Genomic DNA, 22726 nt, shown 5'->3' with positions numbered 1-22726 from the left:
CTAGTGAAGTTGACATTTCCTTCAGGATTTGTTTTTAATCTATGCTATTACACAGGCTGTTCAGCACAAAGTGCTGAAATAGAACTAGAAATAAACAATCCTTTACTCTTCTAATTTCAAGTAAAAATCCTAGCGAAATGTAATGAAACATTGCTTTGTGAAGTAATTTACCTGGAAGACACTAATAAAAATTGCAATGAGCAAATCTAACAAAACCTTTTATCTAGCATCAGTGTATAAACTGTAACATCTCGGTATAAGCTTTTCAGAAGCAAGTAGGGCAAGAAAAAGAATAATTCAGGATGCTGAAGACTGTTCCTGAAATTGGATCGATCCAAGTGTCTTATTTTTAGTTTTAATTAGCAATATATTTTTGTGGTTTTACATGATGCAGACTGCAAAGTACTTTTTGAAACAATTTTAGGTCTAGGAACAAAGAATGAAAATTCATCCTGGTTGCTTACATTTTCAGAAGGACTGTTTGACAGTACTTCAACGAGCACTAAAAAAACAGAAGATGGAAGCTGATCAAAGGAATGGTGCACAATTCATGTTGTAGCTATGCTTGTGAGAGCTACTTATTTTTAATAAGCTACAGTACGTGCAACAGTCCTATGTCTTGTAGGAGAAGAGATACTGATTATGTCAATGACAGAATGCATGCAAATAACATACCCCATTTAAAAAGACTGAGTATTTCTGGTTGAGACACAAGTTTTCTCATCCCATTTTCAAAATCATGGATATTAACTGACTTTGAGTACAGACTACTTAGAAAGTACACATTGCTCAGACAAGTGTTTACTTCAGTTTACAACTGCCCAGGATCACAAGTGAAGGACTACACAACAGAAGTCACTTTTTTAAACCAGTGTTTCCTTACACAGTGTGCTCTAAGTAAGCTTACCTTCTTGCCATGATTTCCTTATACCAGCATCTGTTTCACACCTCATGTAACTAAAGTGACATTTGCTGGCTTTCCTGACAAAAACAAAGGCCCCTAATTCAAAACATTCACTTTTTTCTTCTTATGTACATTCTTATGTACTTTCCCCTCACAGGTCTTTTCTGAGCTTTGTCTGCACGCATGTTCAGCAGCCAAAGAATGTGACTACAAAGCTGAAATAAACAGCAGATTATCCTGTACAGTATATACAGTATATATAGCAAGGAAAGACAGGAATATTTTTCCTCATACAGCATCCACAAAATTATTAGTAACATTCCAACTAGAAATTATTTTTAGGAATCAAGTACTGCAGAAATCTTACTATATATGTTTAACTAATAACTGCTTTAAATGCTGTGAGGACCAGGCCAGAAAGACAAACAGTCCATATGCAGCCATTTTGCACAAAGATTCCTTTACTATGACCTGTTTACCCAGTGAAAGCCAGCTTCTGTGAAGAAACTGGATTTTGAGGATCTCTTGCCTGTTTAAGACACCTTTCACTATGTTCCCCAAGGCCACTCTGAATATGTAACATCACTTGCATATCTATGTTATCTTTCAGCTGACATTCCTAAAATGTTTTCCAAATAGCTCACGTCATAAATTCTTCCTTTCGTAGAGCACCCCTCTCCCAGGACCACCTCACTGACACATCTACAGTGCTGCTGACTATATAGTGTTGCTGTACAAACATATTGCTACTCTTATGAGAAAAACATGCCATTTTATCACAAGCCACCTTTTCTTATTATAAATGCATCAGCACCAGGGCTTATGGAAGTTTAGGCAGAGCATGAAACATGCAGCAATAAAATATTACATTGAGATAAAACCCATAAACAAGACAGATGTAGTTTACTCAACACTTCAATGAGAAACAGAGAGCAGTATCATACACAGAAGTCCTTCTCTGTTATTCTCCATCCTCTTTGCTACTCTTCCACCATTCCCAACTCCAGATTGAAGAAAAAGCACCAGAAGTCATCATTCTGGAAGCTTCTTATGGAAACTTATTATGGCAGTCATTTCCAAGGCACTGTTTTTGTGAGGTTAAGACAAAGATAAATGCCAAAACTTGCAGCTGTTCCAAAGTGTCCAGTTATGCTTCTTCAAAACGAGTTCAAACTAACGCCAGACAGTGAAAGGGAACAAGAAACAAACTCAACAAGGCTCACTGCAACACCATGCCTAGGAAAATACTCCATTTACTTCTTTAAAAAAAAAAAAAGCTGGAGCAAACGATCCAAATTCACTAATTCTTGAATTCAGAATTTACATGCAGTACAGGCAAATCAGATTTAAATTCCTCTTAAAGTAATCTGATTGTCATTTTAAGTTTCTCCTACCACTTTTGTGCTTGGATGGGCTCTTAATGTCTTTCCAGTGAAAAGAGATGATGAGTCTTACCTTTACTGATTAAGTTTGTCTTAATATACAACCACATAGGTTTTATTGACATTCCCACTCCACACTTATCATCCTCATGCATGCATATTTTATGAAATGCTGAAAACATTCTCAGATGAAAAACCTCCACAGTGAGAAAAGCAGTGGAGGATAGGAATGGTCTCTCTCACTCCAGTTTCTACTGCTCCGTTACTACTGATAATACAGGGCAGATGTGTTTGGTAAGGTGCTAGTTTTCTGCACAGATTGCAGAGAGGCAGGAGACAGGTTTGCAAGACTGTGGCCCAGTACCCATTAAGGTTACTGCACCATTACTGCTCTGAGAGAATCCACAAATCATAAGAATGCTACTCCTACCAGCCCTGCAAGAAGTAACAAAGTTGAGCTGGAGCCCATCTTTTCCTCCTCTACCTCTCCTCTTCAGAGAGATCTGGAGAATGCAGCATCAGACACCACGGATAAACTGGCCTTGAAGATGTATCAGGTGGGAGGGATAATGGTGGGTTTGCCTACAAGCAGGGAACTTCTTCCCTCTAGCTATCAGTATGCCAGATGACTGCAAACCTCATGCAGACTTGTGACTAATTCCTCCTTTTCCCACAGTACAGAAATCTTATCTCATTTCCAGCAAAAAACAATTACCCTAGTCATAAAGGAGGATTTCAAAAAACAGGTTTTCTTACCTCTCTTTGCGGCTGCCTAACTTGCGTGCTGTATATTGATCCCCATAGTCCACTAAGGAAAGATGACGAGAAAACACAGTAATTTTGTTGCCCACAAACAGATCCTCAAGGTGTAAGCTCTCATACTTGGTGCGCTTTAGAAAGGTACGATGGTTCTTCACATCATACTGCAGACAAAAGAAGAAGAGAACCTTCTACAGCAAGAGATCTAAGCTGTTGGCAAACTCAACATAATTCTTACTTTTCCTTCAAAAATTTCCATAGCTCTGTGGGATTGAATCTGATCATTAAATTGATTTAATTTTAGCCCTTTGAACTTGCACGTGCACCAGGAATGCTTAGAAGATAAAACCACACATTTGTTCTGTTTAAGTGGTCTCAGGGTGATGGCTGTCTTTGCAGTTTTTATTTTATTACTTACTTGTGCTAATTCCAACTATGGTAAATGGTTCACATCCCTAGTGGATAACTCTGCCCAGTCTCAATGAGAATTCCCCCTAGCTGATCTGTGCTGTTTAACGGGCCAATGGCTTGAAGCAGTAGCGACCATAATACATGCTGTGGCAGGTCTCCTCTTCAGGGCACTGTTCCAGTGATATTATGCTTTATTTGACTGCATAAAACTCTGAATTAGGGATGGATGGATGGCTGCAGCACTACGTTGAGAAGTTCTCACTGCCTAGAGCTGCAAGCTCAAATGCCTGTCAAGACGATTCAGCTATGTATCAACATTCTGAGCAAGAAGGAAGACATTAATGTGCAGTTTTCTGGGTGGACTGCTAAAACACAAAAGACAACCTCATGAACAGTTTCTTCTCTACTACACGTAAATATTACAGATCTCTTCAGTCTCTTGGAGAAACAGAATCTTAGGGAAGGAAAAGTTTTGTCCTCTCCAGCCAAACTTTTTTTTTTTTTTTTGATACCTCCTTCTATTAGCAGGATTCCATGATAAAAACATCCTTAGCCCTCACCTACATGCTCACAGTGTTCTTCAGTTTCAAGAAGAGTTCTATTAATTGAATCAAGCATTAAAATTCTTAATAACTCAACTAAAAGCTTGATCATACCTTCATTGAAGCACAGTTTCTAGAAAGGCACACCTCCTTCTGTTTCTCTCTTCTCAAGCAGAAGATGAAGAGGGAAGGAAAAAAAAAAAGGCACTATCTGTATTAACGAATCCTTTAAAGTGGAATTTTGGATTTGCTTAAAATATCTTCTTATAATACAAATGAAAAGTCACAGCAGAAGAAATGTAAGATGGTTTTGATTTTTTGTTTGTTTTCTCTCTTCCTTGTCTTATGTATATGTAACAGGTAAATTGTCCACAATAATTTTCTCTGAATGTGTCCTTTTCAAAGATTTCTTCTCTATTTTAGGAAATCTCCTCTAGAAAGAGAAGTTGCTTGGATTAAAAAATTCTGCATGAGAGTTATTAACTGTGGAAAACTTGGATAGCTGGGGATGTCTCTGTCAAAGTACTCAGTCTAATCAGAAATGGTTGCTTGCTGTCCTTGGACAAAAACCCGTGTTGCTTTCTAATGGCTGCAAAGGAAGCTGGAAACTTGTAATGTTATTTCCATTATTTCCACTGTATTTTTCCTTCAGGAAGAGAGCAAGATATGAAGGTAAGAAACAAATGGAAAGCCAAGAACCTCACATAACATAAACATTCAACAGTTCTATTCTACTTTCAGCTAAAGCATGTACAAAGAAGAGCTATCATTGCAGAGATGGGAAAGGTGATGCGACAGCTCTCTCATAAGTAGAGAGAAGCTGGCTTGAATCCATTACCTCTCTTTTCCGACAATGCATTAGAGGTAAAGTGAGCAGCTGCCATCTCCTCGGGAAGATGCAAAAGATCCAGAAGAATTTTGCAGTAATGAAAAAAGAATCACCAAACTCCAGATAAGTTTTAAAAACCATAAATCCAGAAAATCATCTTAAATGTAATTTCTGTCCGTAAATTCACCCCCAAACTGAACTTGCAGAATTCCTTCTGCAGAGATACTATATGCATTTGATCTCACACAGTCCATGCAAACTCATGACTGCGTACACACAATACTATCTCAACCCTGAGAACACACTGGCAAAACGTAAGAACCTACCAAGTCATAGGTGTTTGATACATAAAGCTCAAGAACACCTTGAAAGCTCTTGGTTTTGAGACATCCAGGAGAAATGAACAACAATTTTGTCAGCCTACACATGGTTGTGTAGGAAGATTATTACGGCTCCTGACTGATTAGCTCTGATGTCTCAAGGAAAAAAAATCCTCACGTTTTGACAACTGTGCACACATATATCATACAAATAACTAACTTAAAAGAGACAACATCACACTAGAGTTTATTTCAAGAGATTATCAGTAAAAAGTGCAAAGTGCATCTCCTCACGCAGGTGGGTACCGTGGTTTCAGTAGATAGTAGTTTGGATAAGAAAAGGTAGATTCTGATAGTTCTGTTATTTCTGTGATGTTTAAGGCAAGAAAATTTTAAAAATCTATTCAAATTAATAGATGTGAATATTCAAATTTAGGCTATTCTCAGACCTTTAGATCCTCATTAAAATCTAGAAAACTCAAGTCACTCATTCATTCCTAAACGGAAGCACAAAGCATTGGCTATTTTACTGGATTGTCAGTACAGGATTATCTGTACTATATGCTTGTTTTAACCTGCCATCAATTAAAAATGAGGATTAAACATGCCACAAAACAGAGAGGTCCATGCAAGAACCAATAATGGAAAAATTTGGATTCCACTCTCAGAAACATCCTTCCTTGCATTAAAACCAAATTAGTTCACTGTTTCCTTCACTTTGGTAGAAGTTGTTTACAGCTAATGCTTCAGAGACTTCTAGAATTCTAACTGAAAATTATTCTTGTTAGGGATCGCCTTCAATTTCTGTTTCTCATGCAGTAGGTTGATGCTGCTGAATTCCAATACTTAAATCCAAGAAGAGATAAAATGAAAACAGATCTGTGAAAATGAAACTCTCCAAGCTTAATACAAAAATCATTAACATGGAAGCTCTTGCACATGCTCCACTGTGAACTTGCACACTTGCTTTTCTTCTAGTTTGAGAAATAGAGAAAAGTATGTCTTAAACTACAACTTAATTACCTGGAAAAATAATTGGCAGTGGTTTTCCATTTTATAAGCAGTTTAATTATTATATTTAAAACTACTGACTGTTTTTTATTCTTACCATTTCAACTGATCCATCTTTTGGATAATACAGAAGCTCGTAACGCCGAAAGAGTGAAGCATTTGGGTCATACCATTCAGCAGTGAAAGCAAATCTGTCATCTTGGCTCTGAAAAAACAAAAGGGAGGGCTAGTGAAGTAATCATACATGGAATAAATAAGATGTACAAATTTGTTATCAGAAAAGTAAAAATTGTTATTGAATGCACTTGCACACCCTGTATATCATCATTTGATAAATACAGCTGGTGACATCTTTTCACTTGTTACATATCACCTTTTAAGTGAAGATAAAAACAATATGGCAATTTTCCAGGAAATTTCAAAACTTATTCTGATTCCAGCAGCCATGAAATCTGGACTTTTGTAATAGTTCTTGTGAGACTGTTACACTGAGTCAGGGATTAGACTTACTTTCATTTGTTGAAAAAGTGTGCTTGTTCCCAATTAAAATACTGAATTTTGTCATGTTTCCCACACAGCTTACAGGAAAACCACTTTCTTCCTGAGCTGTGATATCTGAACTTCTGTTACTGTTGAGATAAACAGAACTAAGGACAGTAGTGTGATTCATGAGTTAACCTCCTGAAATGCACACAAAGCATAAACAACCTGAATGCATTTACAACTTATTTTCTGCTCTTAAGAAGCGTGCTTTGAAAGACAGACTGCAATAATTCTAGATCTGTAGCTACACGCTTTGTTCCCCCTCACTCACCCTTGAGGGAAGCAAGCACAAAGGCGATGCAATCCATGTGGATGTGCAGCTCTAGCACCTCTTAGTGGCCTATGTTAGCTATTGATACTGCAATATCATCTATTTGATAGCTGTTGGGTGGAGTTGCAGCCAACTAGGCCTTTTTGTCGTCATATTTTAGAAAACAGCAACATTTTAGTTGCTTCAAAGACTTCCCACTAAGAAATGGGACAGAAAGACTTCACATCAGCTTCCATGACTATGGAAGTAGGTAAACAAAATCATAATCACTTTTGTGGTGAGTGGAAGACTACAGAGATAAAAAGATAAGTCCACAAATCTGTGATATTGCTTTTGTTGTCAAGTGCATTTTTGCTTCAACATCTTCAGCTTAAAACTGACTTAAAAGTTTTTACAGATTACAGTCTGAGCACAAGTTGCAATGAGAAAGAATGAGATAAAGAATAATGTCAGAATTTCATAGTGTGATGGATAATTAAGTCTAGGCAGTTAAAAGCATCATGCCCTACTGTCAGCCCCTATGGTGCCCCTATGCTGCAAAATAAATACAGAATCCTATCAGAAAAACTCACTAAGTGCCATGTGAAGGCTGCAAAACTCTTATTTCTAAATGCAGAAGTTCATACAGCAATGAACTCAATATTTGCACGAGTTACTTTAGAAGTAACTTGCATTATCTCTACAGCAGACACTACAGCCTTTGACATTATTTAAGCAAATCTTTTAGGCACAGAATGATGCACAAAAATTCCCTGCAGACTTACCCTAGTTTCTGATCCTTAGTTAAGTTAGTCATGCTTGTGTTTTCATTGCTACTGCCATCATTCTAGATAAATGTAAGCCAGAATAAATACATTCCTATGACAAATCTCACACTTCGGGTTTTCCATATAGGCCTGTTCTTGACAATAATGAGGGCTAACAGATAATAATAAATGACTAATTTCAACCTCGTTCTTATATACACTCATACTGCTGGAAGGCAAGACAAAACATTTGACTGATGAATTTGACCACTTTCTTATCAAGGATGCATGCTATATGGAACCACAATGAAGCAATAGTCTGCTGAAGTGTCTAAAAAGAAAAGCAGTTCTTGTTCCTGGAGTACTAACTCCAGAAGAGGACCTCTGATGCAGAAGCTGCATCAAAGTTCATTTTCTGAGATCTTACTCAATGCCTGAGCTATTCATTTCTGTTATTCAGCAAGCTCTATTGCTTGCTTTGTATTTATATATGTTATATTAGCTGAATGACCATTCTGTATTATCTTCTTTTAGGATGGCAAGCAAATCCAAGGCAAAAAAGGCTACTTAGTCTTGGAAAACGCCACTAAGCTACACACTCAACGTACAGCAGTGGAATCAGTAGGAAAGTTTGAACTGATTGCTATTTTACACCTGAAAAACATGTAGAGCTAGTAGTTTCCTAAAACGACCACAGTGAAGTCTGACATCATTTCAGGAAATGGCTGAAACGTGTCAGTTGTTAGTAAAATCACATCAGTGTGAACAGTTTGACTAGTAACAGAACAAGGCAATCTAGGCATATCGTAACAAAAACTTCTCCCATTTATTTCCATCTCTCTACTCATCACAATCACACACAGTCTCCTCCTTCATGGCTATGCTACTAAACAAGCAATAAAACTTGATTTTCTTTAGTTTTCACCTCAGTGGAAAAAATACCAACATCAGAAAACCCAGAAGTAACTGCCTGCTTTGTATTTAGGTACCGATAGTTTTAAAGTTGCTGTCTTCAAGTTCAGTTTTTACAGGCTCTTCATTGTGAAAACCAGCACATAAGAAATCAGTGACATCAGGAATTCACCTAATGGGAAGATGAAAAAAATTCTCTCTTCTTTCATGGGCTGCAGAGAAAAACATTTTGATACACATGCAGGTTTAGCTGGCTTGGTTTTTCTTACTTTATATTTCTATGTATGAATATGCAATAGAAGTATGGTTTCTATGGCTCTGTGCGTATGAGAAACATTTACTGAAATACAGATGAATTTTTTTAAAAAATCAAATGCTGTGCATAGCACTGAAAGTGATGTAAGTAGCAGCAGCTCTCAGCTAGCATGGGGCTACGTTCTGGAAGCTAAATCAAAGCATTTATGACAAAACTGCGCTCATAAAAACTCATGCTGCAGAGGGAAATGGTTTGTCTGGAACATAGCTGCCAATGAAGCCTATAACCAGAAAGGAGAATGCTTAGTAAACTGGGCAGGAAAAGATGTCTTGCTGTATAAAACTTCCACAGGGCTTCTGTTCAACAGTAAAACAAAAGTGGAGCTTTCAGAGATTCTCAGGTGAAGGAACACAGTGATGGAACAGCAGAGTTCAGGCACTAAGGAACTTGCATGCAAAGATGGAGAAATAACATCCCTCCAACTCGAGCTAGGCAGAACATATTCTGATGCTTCCTGACTGCCACATCACTTTATTCTTATGGGATGCACACTTTTATACTCTTCCTCTAGTTTTGACTAGAAATTTCATCCTGGAGCTTTTCTTATAATGGAGTAAACAGGAAATAAGTGTTAAGTAATCTGTTTTCTACTGGACATATGTGCTTTCTGGCTCATCACAATCTAAGAGAAGGGCAGTTGAAATGATTCCCTGTGTTAATACACAAGTAACTTTTTTTTTTTTTTTTCCACAAGGGTATTGCCTTTCATATGTCTTTTTATTATTATACAGATAATTCTGTTCCATCAGTAAGCCTGATATTAATATCAGTTAATATTAATATTTTAATATTTTTCTACCCGTTTGCCAATTCCTGATCTCCAGCTGTAATCTCTCTGATCTCTAATCGAGTAGAAGCAACCACCCACACATATATTAGTTACCAGCCTGCAATGTTTCATAACCCCTACAGCTTAGTACTCAAGAAAATTTCACATGGAACTATCAAAATAGTTCTTAGAATTAAAGGAGACCTGAGGTATCTAGGAAGTCCAATTTTACATGCTATCAGTAATCTATTGGGGTTTACACATGCTATCAGAAACTTCAACATGCATGAAATGGACTCACAGACTGCTGCCCGCATATTTAAAAGTTTGGGAGTCACAAATAAGATCACTGTTCTAAGTCAGTAGATTTATGTCTGCTGCTCCTTCGATTTTTCCAGTGATTCTGAAATCAGATCAGAAGGAGAATAAAAGCACATGAATCAACTCCCAGAGAAGCAATAAAAAGACTGCAAAAACCTCAGTAGAAGCTGAATCAGAGCCAGAAAGATCCATCTTGGTCTCAGCATTCTGTATTTTGTAAAACTCAGTGCTGTCACAGGGAAAGGTGTGCTCAAGCATGGATTTTAATGGTCAAGCTGCTTGTACAAAAATTAATGGGAGCACATCGGGCCAGCACAAGAATGATTCTCACATCGAATGGGTATTTCTCATAATTCATAAGGAAAACTTTCCAGAAAACCTGCCCTGAATCTTCCTAACATTTTGGCAACAGTTCTTATAGAAAAATGCAATAATTTGTCCCTTCTATGTCAACCTGGTGGCACTGTCTGACATACTTTGGGTGAGCAGGAATATTTTTAATAAAAAATAAGATGGTATCAAAAGTCAAAGATATAAATTATTTCAAAACTTTTCAGGTGACGATATGAGACTGAGTCCAACATAAAGAAGTCTACTTATGTGCCTGCCTAGGGAGCTGCACGTCCAATAGGACACCTGGCTTTACAAGCAGCACCGTGTGCTTCTGAATCCAGACAAAACGTGTCACTTTAATTAGCTTTAAAGAAGATCTCTGCCAGTGAGCTTGGAGTGCTTTTCTTTTACGTAAGGACATCTCAAATATGACAGTCCCCTGCGGATAAATTCATGAAGCTGAAGGACCAAAAAAATCAAAACCATTTTAAACAATCGGAATCTCTACAAAAGTGTTATATAAAATGATGAACTTCAAACATCAAACAAGACATGTCAAGCTAAATTAGATGAGAAGATGGCAAAATACTTAATGAGTTGCCCAGCTCCATTTGTGCAACAAGTTTTCATCCAAGAGAGTGGGAAAATGTCATGAAATGTCTTCTGGATTGTTAAGTGAAGGTTGATGGAAGACAGGAAACAGAACTGGGATTTCTCTGCTCCAGCTCTTCATGGACTTCCTGTGCTACCTGAGGCAAGCCAACTTAACCTTGTGTGCCTCTTTTCCTCCAACAAAATCCTTACTCTAGAAGGGCATGCCCTTCCCTGGGCACTGGTAAAATAGAGGATATTTGTATCAGAAGAACTGTAAAGCCATTTTAGTTTACATAAAACAGAGTATAGCTTCCTATAATGCAGTCTATGCCTGAACTGCTACAGCACGATGCTCCTCAGACAGCAAAGGAAAAGTCAGCAAAATGGATTGAGTCGCTTTATCACAGACTTGCTGTTTCATTATACAAGCCTGCCTTCATACCTTCCACATCCTCTATGTTCTTCAGTTTGATTAAATAAGAAGGTCTGTACGCTTCACTTCAATAGGTGACAAGATTAAGCAAATACACTTTTATATCACTACACTCTGCCTTACTTTAAGGCCACCTGACATTAATAAATAGCAAGAAATCATAAGAATGAGGCCTGGCTTTCTGCACTGGTCTTTCTCACTCCTGACCATTCTGAATGCAACTTTTCTTCAGCTCAAGTATTAATACAGGCTCAAGCTCACCTGGATTCTCCGAAGTGTCACTAGGGCTGCACTCAACAGTGAAGTCTTCCTTTAAAAATTCCTTGGAAGGTTCCCTCCCCATTCCTGTGACACCCAGAGGAACATCATTACACCTCTGTCAAACCTACCTGACATCTACCAGTAAATCTCAAACTTATCAGGGGAAAAGCAAGGGCAGAAGATGGGAGTCAGACGCACACGTGCACGCTGTGATGACATAAGCTTTGTTTCTCTGAGGCAAACAGGTTGAAAGCAGCTATGTGAAAAAATTCTATTTACCAAGTACAAGTAATTTTTCATCATCGATACTTCATTAAAATAGAAATATCAATTTGTGAAAGAAAAAGATACAAAAAAATAAAAAGTGCAGAAATAGCTAAGCTATTAAATGCTAGCAACCATTTTGCAAGAAATGAGAGGTTTCAGACATACCAGTGGTATTTAGCAAATAGCATACTGAGTGGCAGAAAGTGCTCTCATTTTCAGCACTGTAATAACCCTTAAATCCCAAAATAAATCCTCAGCAACGCATGCTTATTAAGTTCTGTTATTCAACCCATCTCAGTCTTCCACAGTTCTTTCAATACAGGATATCTTCCAGATAGAACCACAGCACTGCGTAGATAGAGCTCTCAATTAGCTCTGTCTCTTATACCTCATTTTCCTCCTCCTCTTTGTTCGTGTTTCTGACATGGGCATCAGTATAATTTTTAGAACTGGTACAATTTTTTAGAACAGCCCCCTCACTGCTCTTGCACCTCCCCCCACTTTCTCAACAGGCTGTTCTTCAGAGAGTCAAAAAGATCACTTTCAAATTGAGAAACATCTGGAAACTGAAATTCCATGACAGTGCCTTGACTACAAGCAATTCTCACTCAGAATGTCAAATTAAGAAGTTCACTTTGAATTTTGAAAGCATCTCTTCTTTTTTCCTCCCCGGCATAAAGCAAATCCTACCTATTGAAAATTTTACATGAATTCTAGACAATTTTATGAAACTGTGGGTATATTGTTAAAATACTTAAAATCTCTGGAAATTATATGAATCAAACACAGCTGCATGTACAACATTCACCCTACCATAAACAGCTGCTATTTTCTTCAGTTCAGTTTCCTAACTCCCAGTATCACCAGTGCCCAGCTTCTCAGATGCCTTTTGGACTACACGCTTATATGACCTGCTGCTTGGGCCACCTGCTGCAAAGTAACAGGGTTACTTTTGCCTCCATTTTGACCAAGTGAACCATATTTGACTTGGATTTTGGCTCAACAAAACGATTCCGTATGCGCAGGGGTCTTGATGAGCACAGCTCTAGAAGGCTGAAGGTAGAAAATTTTCTTCTCAGATTCAGGAATGTGCATAGCTACCTCACAACAAAGTTATCTGGCTCTTCTGTCAGTTTCCTAAGGAAGAAATCCTCTTTTATTAGACTATGCAAATCCTGTAGGCTTTGTATGAAGCCTGTAGGCATGATTAGTGAAAGATATTCCCTAGTTTTTTTCCTGTCCCTCACGTAAGAGAATCAAGAACTGAAATCCTCAACATTTAATTCTAACCCTCTGTAATCATATGTAATTAAGTAGTTAATTAAAGGATTCATGTTATCTAATGATGTTGCAATGCAGTTCCTCTAAAACAGCCACAGGATCCTGTATTGCTTTAGAAGTCCAGCAAAACACAGTCTGTCGGGGAATAGCTCAGCATTTAATGCATGAGCCACAATGCAGTCATATGTACATGGGTCACTCCAAAAAATAATGCCTCCTATTTATTTCCATGGAAACTACAACAGATACAAAGAGCACAATAACACTATTTGACAGCAAATTCTCAGCTACAAAACACTTTTTTTTTTTTTTTAACACAGTCACCACCATTAGCTGTGCATTCTCACAGCGATGAACAAGAACCTGCACTGGACTCATCAAAATCTGCCACAGTGGAGGTGATCCACTGTTTCACACCTGTTTTGACAGCATCATTGCTAGTGAAACATTTCCCATCCAGTCCATGTTTCATTGGCCCAAATAGAGAGGAATAAGAAGTTGCTACATACAATGGTTGTGATAGGACAAGATCACAATGTGTTCCACCATCTTCCAATTGGCATGGGGCCTGGAAACATGGTGTTACAGGGGAAAGGTAATCTTCTCTGGCCTAACTCTGCAAGCCAGAGTCTTCAGCTTAGTCAGCATTACAATGAAGTGGTCTGAGTTGATGGTAGGGGTTCCAGGAAATCCAGGATTGCCCCTTTCCTATCCCAAAAGACAGTGCATATCACTTTACCTGCTGACGGCTGCATCTTAAACTTTTTCTGTGATGAGGAATTTGCATGTTGCCACTCCATGGACTGCCATTTTGACTGCAACATGTACTGGAGATATTACGTCTCATCACTGGTAACGATTAGATTCAGGAAAAACTGTCCCCTTTAGCCTAGCATTGGTTCACTAGATCCTGGGGAACAGACAGAACAGTGTATGCAAGTTTCTGTGTGAGCATTCATTGTACTCATCCATTCATTTGGACTCAGCTCTGCAATATTCCAACATTGCCACCATCATTTCCAATGCACTGAAACCAAGTTCTGTCTTGTAATCTGCCAATTTGCATTGATTAACTGATCAAGACACTTCATTTTGTGGTGTAACAGCTGTGCACGTCTGTCCAGAACATCACCTGTCTTTCACGTTGCTGCTGTCGCTGCTGAAACGCATCACCCAACACCTCACTGTGCTCACATCCACTGTCTGATCTCCATAAATATTCAGCAAGCATCAATGAAGGGCAACAGGTGCCCTTTTTTTTTCACATGGGGGAATTCAATTCCTTGCCTCTGCTTCACCCACACTTCCATGTCAGACATTCTGTCAACTGCCTCTCTGCTGCCATCTGTTGCATGGCAACAAAATGTAACGGAATACTAGTGGGAATGTTCACCTTCTTCTGCTGTACCACAACCGTCTGCCTCTGAAGTCCAACACAATAAAATAGGATGCATTACTTCTGGAGCAACCCTCGCAATTGCTCTTAAGAGTAAGTTAGTTACTAACTACTAACATCTATGCACTCTGCTGCATCTGCAGCACAATGTCTGCCTCCGCCAACTCAGGAAGAGTGTGACACTGACTGTAGTGAAAGCAGAGCACTTCCCTGACTCAGAAGAGCATCCATAACACAAGTTATGTCACAGACCTGGAAGATTTGCATACAGACTTGGAACATTTGAGCATACAGCTTAGGTGCTTAGAAAAATTCATCACAAGAGGCAGAACCACAGAATGACCCAGGTCGGAAGGGACCTCAAGGATCATGAATCTCCAACACCCCTGCCACACACAGGGCCACCAACCTCCACATTTAATACTAGACCAGGCTGCCCAGGGCCCATCCAACCTGGCCTTGAACACCTCCAGGGACGGGGCATCCACAACCTCTCTGGGCAGCTGTTCCAGCACCTTACCACTCTTACAGTAAAGAACTTCCACCTGACATCCAACCTAAATCTTCCCTCCTTCAACTTAAAACCATTTCCCCTTGTCCTGCTGTTATCTACCTTTGAAAGAGTTGATTCCCCTCCTGTTTGTAGGCTCCCTTTAGGTACTGAAAGGCTGCAATGAGGTCAACCTGCAGCCTTCTTTTCTCCAGGCTGAAACCTGCATTGAACCAACAGTGCCCTGATCAGCTACTGAATGCTGGGTATCTCACATTGGAATGAGGTTAGCATCTGCCTGTAGCCCCAGAGGGCAAGAGTGCTATATATGCTTTGAGGTGCTTGTGTGCATGGCATTACATGCTCTCATCTGCATTGTATGTATACCTTTGAAAGACAAAGCTTGGCCAAACATTAATGTTGACAGCAATACTCAAAGGTAGTCTTCCTTTACAATGACTATTTGTCTGTTAAAAGCTCTTGGAGGAACACCTGCTTACTCACTTATTTGTTGGGACTGACAAATGTTTCAGTTTGTTTCCCACAAATCCTTATTCCATTAAATTTGCAACTCCCAGTATAAGCTATATAGAAAATTTCAAACAGAATAATAAAAACCTGCAGAAAGCTATGAGCAACTGGAAGTAAAGGTTTGAAAGAAAACACCTACAATTCTTGAATGAAAGTTCTCAACAGCACTTCAGCCTAACCTAATGCCTACAGCATCCTTAGGTTATCTCAGCTCATAATAATCTTCTGAAAATCAATTTTAACAAGAACTGACTGTTTGCCTTGGAATCACAGCTAAGGAAGTTTGTGTCCTTCAGCCCACTGATACCATCAAGCACTAACACCCAGGAGCTTGTGTGAACGTTCCAAAGACCACACGTGCTGCATCTACCTCAAACATTCAGAGCACATAACAGTGCAGTAAAGATTCATGATCCACTGAAGTAGGCAAACAACTCTACTGACAGGTTTCTTATTTACTACAGTGGGCACTTAAAACAAGTACTTTGTCTACACCACTGTTTAACCAACTGTTGAAGTTAAAACACTATTTTTCTCCTAAATTGTGTCAAATATTAACTCTCATGTAACTGGACTAAATCCAGGTTTCAGCTAGCACAGCTGTCATGGTCATTTATTCTATATTCTGCTGTCAATTTAATGACAATTAACATGAACAGAATTTGTCATGAGAAAAAAAACCAAAACATTCAGCAGCTTCCCATTAGTGAAGTTGTCAAAAAGTAAAAACATCTGTGGGGTAAAGGAAGCAAAGTGAGTACTTATAATCCTGTTCTTAAACTCTGCCATTTCTAATGAACTTTTACAGGTCAATTTTATAAATGTTTGGCAATTTAAAAATTTACTTCTCTTTCCAGAGCACAGAACTTTTGTCACCACAGTTTGGAGCAGACTACATTAATTCCTAGAGATGTGAAGGTCTCTGATGGATGCAAGCGGTTACTAAAGGATACATCCAGTCTTGTTCATGGTTCTGGTCACACTGCTTTTCTCCACCTTCACAGCTGCATTTAATGCTCAGCACTTTCAGAAAAAGGACGCTATATAACCCACTTCAGCCTTTTGTGAAATCACCATTCCTTTCACAGAATAGAAAGATTTGATGGATAAAATAACCAGATTTCTTGTGTAACCTGCTATGGTGTTTCTCCAAAACCATGGCAAAAGCAGCCCAGTTAGTCCATCCTCATTTCCCACTTCTTCATACTCCTCACTGCAATGCAAAAACCGGACACTGAAAGGAGAAAGAGCAGGGCTGCTGATGACCTGCCACCTCCACAGATGCCACCAGCAACCACTGCTAGTCCAGCAGCTCCTCAGGCAATGGAATGAGTGCCCTGGGAGGCGGGCGAGTCACTGCCCCTGGAGGGATTTCAGAAATGTTTAGATGCTGTACTAAGGGACGTGGTTTAGTGAGGAAATACTGGTGGTGGGAGGACAGTTGGACTGCATGATTTTAGAGGTCTTTTCCAACCTTGATGATTCTACAATTCTATAATTCCTGCCTTCTCACCAGTAAGCTGTGAAAGTTCAGGCTGAGAGGCCACAGCCCAATCAATTAAGAAGTGTGCCATAACAGAGAACATCAAACACACTAAGGCCAGCATTGTAATTAGGTAACTAGAAAACACACTGCTTAACTTAGTCCTGCTCCACAACCACAACTCCAGTAAGTGAATGAATATACAGAAAGGATAAAAACAGAAGGGTTACTAAATTTAGTGAAAGACCTAAATATGCATGGCATTCATATGAAAGAATCTGCACATAGCCTCAAGTATGCATGCACACATTTCCCACTTCCCATCTCTATACCTCTGTATACCTTCTCTTTATAAGCACGTCAGAATATTCTGCAGAAAAAAACATGACTTTTTTTTAATGAATAAGGCAGTTAAAGAATCCCATGCAAACAGAGAACAGGCTCTCAAGACTACATTTCCAAGAGCCACTTATTCGCAAGTGTAGGAGCACCATCTAGTGTTCAAAGGAAAAAAAGCAAAAATGGTAAAAAGCAAATGGTATCCCGGGCTCCATCAGAAGAGGGGTGGCCAGCAGGGAGAAGGAAGTGATTGTCCCCTTCTACTCCGCTCTTGTGAGGCCCCATCTCGAGTACTGCGTCCAGGTCTGGAGCCCACAATACAAGAAAGACAGAGAGCTGCTGGAGAGGGTCCAGAGGAGGGCCATAAAGATGATCAGAGGGCTGGAGCACCTCCCCTATGAAGATAGGCTGAGGGAGCTGGGCTTGTTCAGCCTGGAGAAAAGAAGGCTGCGGGGTGACCTCATTGCAGCCTTTCAGTACCTAAAGGGAGCCTGTAGACAGGAGCAGAATCAATTCTTTCAAAGGGTAGATAACAGCAGGACAAGGGGAAATAGTTTTAAGTTGAAGGAGGATAGATTTAGGTTGGATGTCAGGGGGAAGTTCTTTACTGTGAGAGTGGTAAGGTGCTGGAACAGCTGCCCAGAGAGGCTGTGGATGCCCTGTCCCTGGAGGTGTTCAAGGCCAGGTTGGATGGGCCCTGGGCAGCCTGGTCTTGTATTAAATGTGGAGGTTGATGGCCCTGTGTGTGGCAGGGGGGTTGGAGCTTCATCATCCTTGAGATCCCCTTCCAACCCTGGCCATTCTGTGAACCACTTCAATAATCAACCTCTGAAAGTGATCAGTAAGAAACCACCTATGTTTGCTATCACTCTTAAGTACGCTGCCTCAAAAATGAGCGAGCTGACAAGAGGAAAAAAAATTCTACCTTTTCTATGTGCTCACCTTACCAGGGGATGCTCTTGTTACACATTCAAATACTTGCTAGGCTCTCCCTAATAACAGCCTGTAGAACATTTACTCCTCTCACTCTTTATGCTTTTTTTTTCTCCCCATATTATTGACTGGGAGAAAACTCCTGAGTCCCACCCACCAAGAAGCATGCAGGCTGAGGTTGGCACCTTGCTTAGGCACCACAGCACATCCAGTTTCCATCTGTGTAAAGACACAGGTGTAGGCAAAATAGCTTTGGAGGATTAGGCTGAGCACAGTTCTTACACCCATGAATAGTACTTTCAGTGATTATTCACAGTGGCCACAGCTGTAGATAAAGGTCAGTGTTGATGGAAAAAGCCTCAGGCCTCCAGGCTCACAGCAACAGGTGTTCCTTACAGCCTCCTTTTTTCAGCAGTCAGCTAATGATTAACAGATTATCCCACCTGGATGCAATAGATCCCTGCAATTTTTATTTATTTTTAGGAACTTAGTTAAAACATTTAACTGAGCAGCCAAAAATCCTTTTCAGAAATTCACTATTCTCAAAGACTAACTGAATAGAAAAAAGGCAAAACCTTCTGCTTTTCAGCATTTCGCCACTGGCCAGCAAAACTACCACAGACTATAGAAGAAGACATGCAAGATGGAGCTGAGAGAGCAGGACCTGCTCAGCCAGGGAGGAAGAAAAGTGAGAGCGACCACAGCTTTCAGCTCCCTGACTACCAAGATGGGGCCAGCTTTCTCAGAGCCTGAAAGCAAAAAAGCAAAGGACGCAAGCTGAAACACGGGAATTTCCAGTAAGGATTTATCTGATTATTCCTTTCTTTAACCAAGAGGGAGGATGAACACTAGGACAGGTTGCGCAGGGGAGCAGAATCTCCATCTTTTGATATGTTTAGGATGCACCCAGATGTGGCCCAAAGCAACCTGAGCTGATGAGAACCATTTTGAAAGGTGGGTCAGACTGGGTTACCTCAGCAAGCCCCTCCCAGCCTAAACAATGTTTTCATTGTCAGTTTGGCTGCTTCTTGCCTAAGGGTCACATCCATCAGAACTTCTGAGTTTCTCCAGATCCTACACAGATGTGTGGGCTTCTTATGGTAACCTGAGGTGCTTTAAAAGTAATTCAGAACTCAAATACAATATTCTTAAGTATAAATTTTATCCATATGAAATCTGCTTGGAACAATGCTTTAAATAACCACTGACTCTGTCAATAAATCTCTTTTTTAATCATAAACTTTCAGTTGGCAACTTTTCTTTATGCTCCTGGCAATGCTTTACTGATTAATTCCTGAATTTCTTCACTTTCTGACAGCACTGAAAGAAAAAGTCAAATCCATACAATTAGAATAGATGTGCTAAAGTTATTAAAAACTGCACCTATAATCTGAAGGATCCTGAGTGACAATTCTGGGTAATAAAGGGAGATTAAAATGGAATTTATCATTATGCAATGCTAGATAACTTTGCCTTTCATACCATCAGCTACTTCAGACACATCAGTCAGAAGAGCTATCATTGCATCTAAAATTGCTTTTAGGGATGGCAGCTCCTGCAAGCCACAGCTCAGAGTTGGCTAGAGTAGGAGGCAATTTATCCCATGGATTTCGAATCTGTCAGTTTTATATATGTAGAGTGGTATTTTATATAGCAAGTCATGTCATAAAGATGGCAGTATCAAACCCAAAATGAGTTCCTGGAACATTGTTTTCCACTGCTGAATCAGATACATCTCACAGGAAAGTTATATTCTTTTAGCAGTTTTCATTTGGTTCACACAGGACCAAAACATCTGTTATTTTATCAGATACACCTTCTGCTACATTCATAGCCTACCTGCCCAAGAGAAAACTAGCACTACTAGGAAACATTAGTTCAAAAAGAAACCATATCATAATTCTGATGCATATAAGACTCAACATGCAATTCTTTTTATCTTTCCCAGTGATGAAATGCTGCAAATGAGAGTTAGCCATTATGTCAGGAAACATGTTTGTGCCATGCCAGCTTGTAATGGAAAGGCTTGGGCCACTTACTCTGCAGATGAAAAAAATCAGGGTGGTCACCTGCAGTGAAACTCAGCCTTGGTTTTTTGGCCACAAAAGCAAGTCTTCGCAACTATTAGCAAAGTTGTTCTCAAGGGAAGGTTTTGCATCTTTTTCAGGAAGAGTTTAAAAAAAAACAAAACATTTTTTAAGTACAAGAGTTTTGCAACAAAAGGTACAGAATTTATGAAATAACTTCTAGTCATTTGCAAACATGCACTTGTTCATCTTTATGAAGTGGGAAAGTTTTGCCTGTCTGTATGATCATATCTGAATGAGAATTCTTCACATAAAACATCCCATTTTACCAGCTAATCCACTATCACTGAAGTTACTGGCTCCCAAATGAAACTGCAGTCTACACCTGCCTGTGAGCTGTACTGCCTCTATAATGCCTACAGCTGAAAATCTGATCACAGCAAGACACCCTTGGCCGTGAGCAACCCAGGGTTCAGCAGCTGTACTGTAGGAATGGCTGATTTACTACCTATTTTCTAACATCCATTCCCAAAACACAAAGTAAATCTCTTTCACTGATGAATCAAAGCTGTTTTTTAAAAAGTACTGATTTTAAATAATTATTCATTTTACAATAAAATTACTTATTTTTCTTCCCCATCTTAACCAAGCACTTCTGTGTTAGCATTCACTAAGCTGGGCTTTGGGGGTTTACCAATGAACTGAAGATAACAACAAATGTATAACGTAATTGTTACAAAAATCTTTGTTGGAGTGTGCTGAACTGCTCATCTCCAGTTATACTCAAGATCATGGTCAACGTGGCATGATTGCAAGCTTGGGCAACCTAGCCCAGGAAAGCCTACTTCATAGATGTTTTTTCTGATTTTGTAGAAAGAACTAAGGAAGCTGAAAGCTCAGATTCCACTGTGTGCTTCCACATCCACAAAAATCAAACCCAGATGACATTCTATTAAACTAAGCCACCTGTTCTTTACGTGCAAGATGGAAAAAGATTCTTTGTACTTTGCAGTTATCAGAGCTGTGGTGACAAGAATGTTTGTATTAAAGAACAAAGGAAAAGAGAAGCTTAGAACTGCACCTATGGACAGCCTCAGTGCAATAAAGCTCTGTACCTGCCTGGCAAGCTGCCTGCACACAGAAGCTATTCTCCCAGCTAAATGGTGGATTTCCACATCTGGAATGCTTTTAAGTGACAGAGTACAACAAACTCATGAATAAATAAAAACTAACATTTTCAAGATGATGCTCCTATGTTACTACATTTTTCTTTCCATGGCCATAGCATGATTCGTAACAGGATTATTGTTTTTTGCCCTGAGTAGATATATACACTACAGCTAACACAGTCATAATTTGCACTGACTATAAGCAACACAGTGCTACGAGCATGCCAAACTCTCTACCAGAAAATCATTACTTACAGAATGTTATTAGGTTCCTAATGTTTAATCCTGGCTCGCAGAAAAAAAAATTGAATACATAGGAATACATTTATTTTTTAACTCCATCTTTCTCAGAAAAAGATGTTTTAAAAACCACATGAATTGGATCAAGTGCTTTAAGACACAGTGTCAAACCCTTAGAAAAAAACATATCCATAGCAAAATGGAAAGCACAATAATAACAGCAGAATAGTAAGGTCCAAGGCTACACAAGCAAGGATCAGTTCAAATGCAACAGCTGTAGGCACAGAAATAAAGGAAAGAAGATACTTCCCATTATAAAGCCTCAAGAATACAAGGACCTCCAGCAAGATATCCTTACCTTCACTGCCAACCCTTAAATGAGTTTGGGAAAGGGTGGATCCTGGCTCCACCCCTTCTGGTCAATCGGGTACATTTCATGCACCTGAGCTCCCCTGGGTTGGCCCTGCCTTCCTACCAGGTGCTCAATCACTGCTTCAAGCTGTAACTCAGCATTTTGGCTACAGTATCCCACTTCTAGGATGCTGTGCACCTACCTCACTGGGTAGCATGCTGTTCCACAACATCAGCCTTCCCAACATCTTCCTGCTACCACAACATTCTTAATGTATTTTAGGAAAACTGGCAGGAGGCAGAGTGCATGAGTAGGAAAACTGGCTGCACTGTAGGTATGGAATTATCAAATGGGATTCAAAAATACATGAAATGTCAGAGAAAATGAAGAGAGTAGTCCACTGTGTTATGGGGAAGTGAGCAGACAATGCAGAGGAAATTGAAATACAGAGTTTCTTCTTACTGCAGCACTCACACAAGCAAATAAGCAGGTCACAACTGGAGAGGTAATTTAGTTGGTTTAAGCCAGAGTACAGAACTACAAAACAAGGAAAGAAAGAAG

The 22726-nt window shown here is 39.4% G+C and overlaps 1 protein-coding gene and 1 long non-coding RNA gene across 11 annotated transcripts in view; one reads left to right on the top strand and one right to left on the bottom strand.

Annotated features, from left to right (window-relative positions):
* Positions 1–22726, bottom strand: part of NME7 (NME/NM23 family member 7) — a 92516-nt gene that overhangs the window by 68388 nt on the left and 1402 nt on the right. For 6 of the 10 annotated variants that reach the window (XR_004169754.2, XR_004169756.2, XM_031613201.2 and 3 more), the window contains 2 exons: positions 6256–6363; positions 3043–3209 (listed from right to left, as the gene is read on the bottom strand). Coding sequence is in view for 8 of the 10 variants with exons in the window: in XM_031613201.2 (XP_031469061.1) it covers positions 3043–3209; positions 6256–6363 (275 nt within the window). In the remaining 2 variants the exon portion in view is untranslated. Of the gene's footprint in view, positions 1–3042; positions 3210–4112; positions 4165–6255; positions 6364–11657; positions 11742–22726 lie in introns of all 10 variants that reach the window. The other 4 variants (XM_090151117.1, XM_090151107.1, XM_090151123.1 and 1 more) reach the window with 3 other exon arrangements.
* Positions 13798–22697, top strand: LOC149919813 (uncharacterized). Its single transcript, XR_016471485.1, has 3 exons — positions 13798–14694; positions 18967–19174; positions 21278–22697. It is a non-coding gene; the product is annotated as an uncharacterized LOC149919813 (long non-coding RNA).

The sequence above is a fragment of the Phasianus colchicus genome, chromosome 1 (assembly GCF_987193195.1).
Source record: "Phasianus colchicus chromosome 1, bPhaCol1.hap1.1, whole genome shotgun sequence".
Lineage (NCBI taxonomy): Eukaryota > Metazoa > Chordata > Aves > Galliformes > Phasianidae > Phasianus > Phasianus colchicus.
Note: the sequence above shows the minus strand (reverse complement) of the source record. Positions and strands in the feature narration are given on the sequence as shown.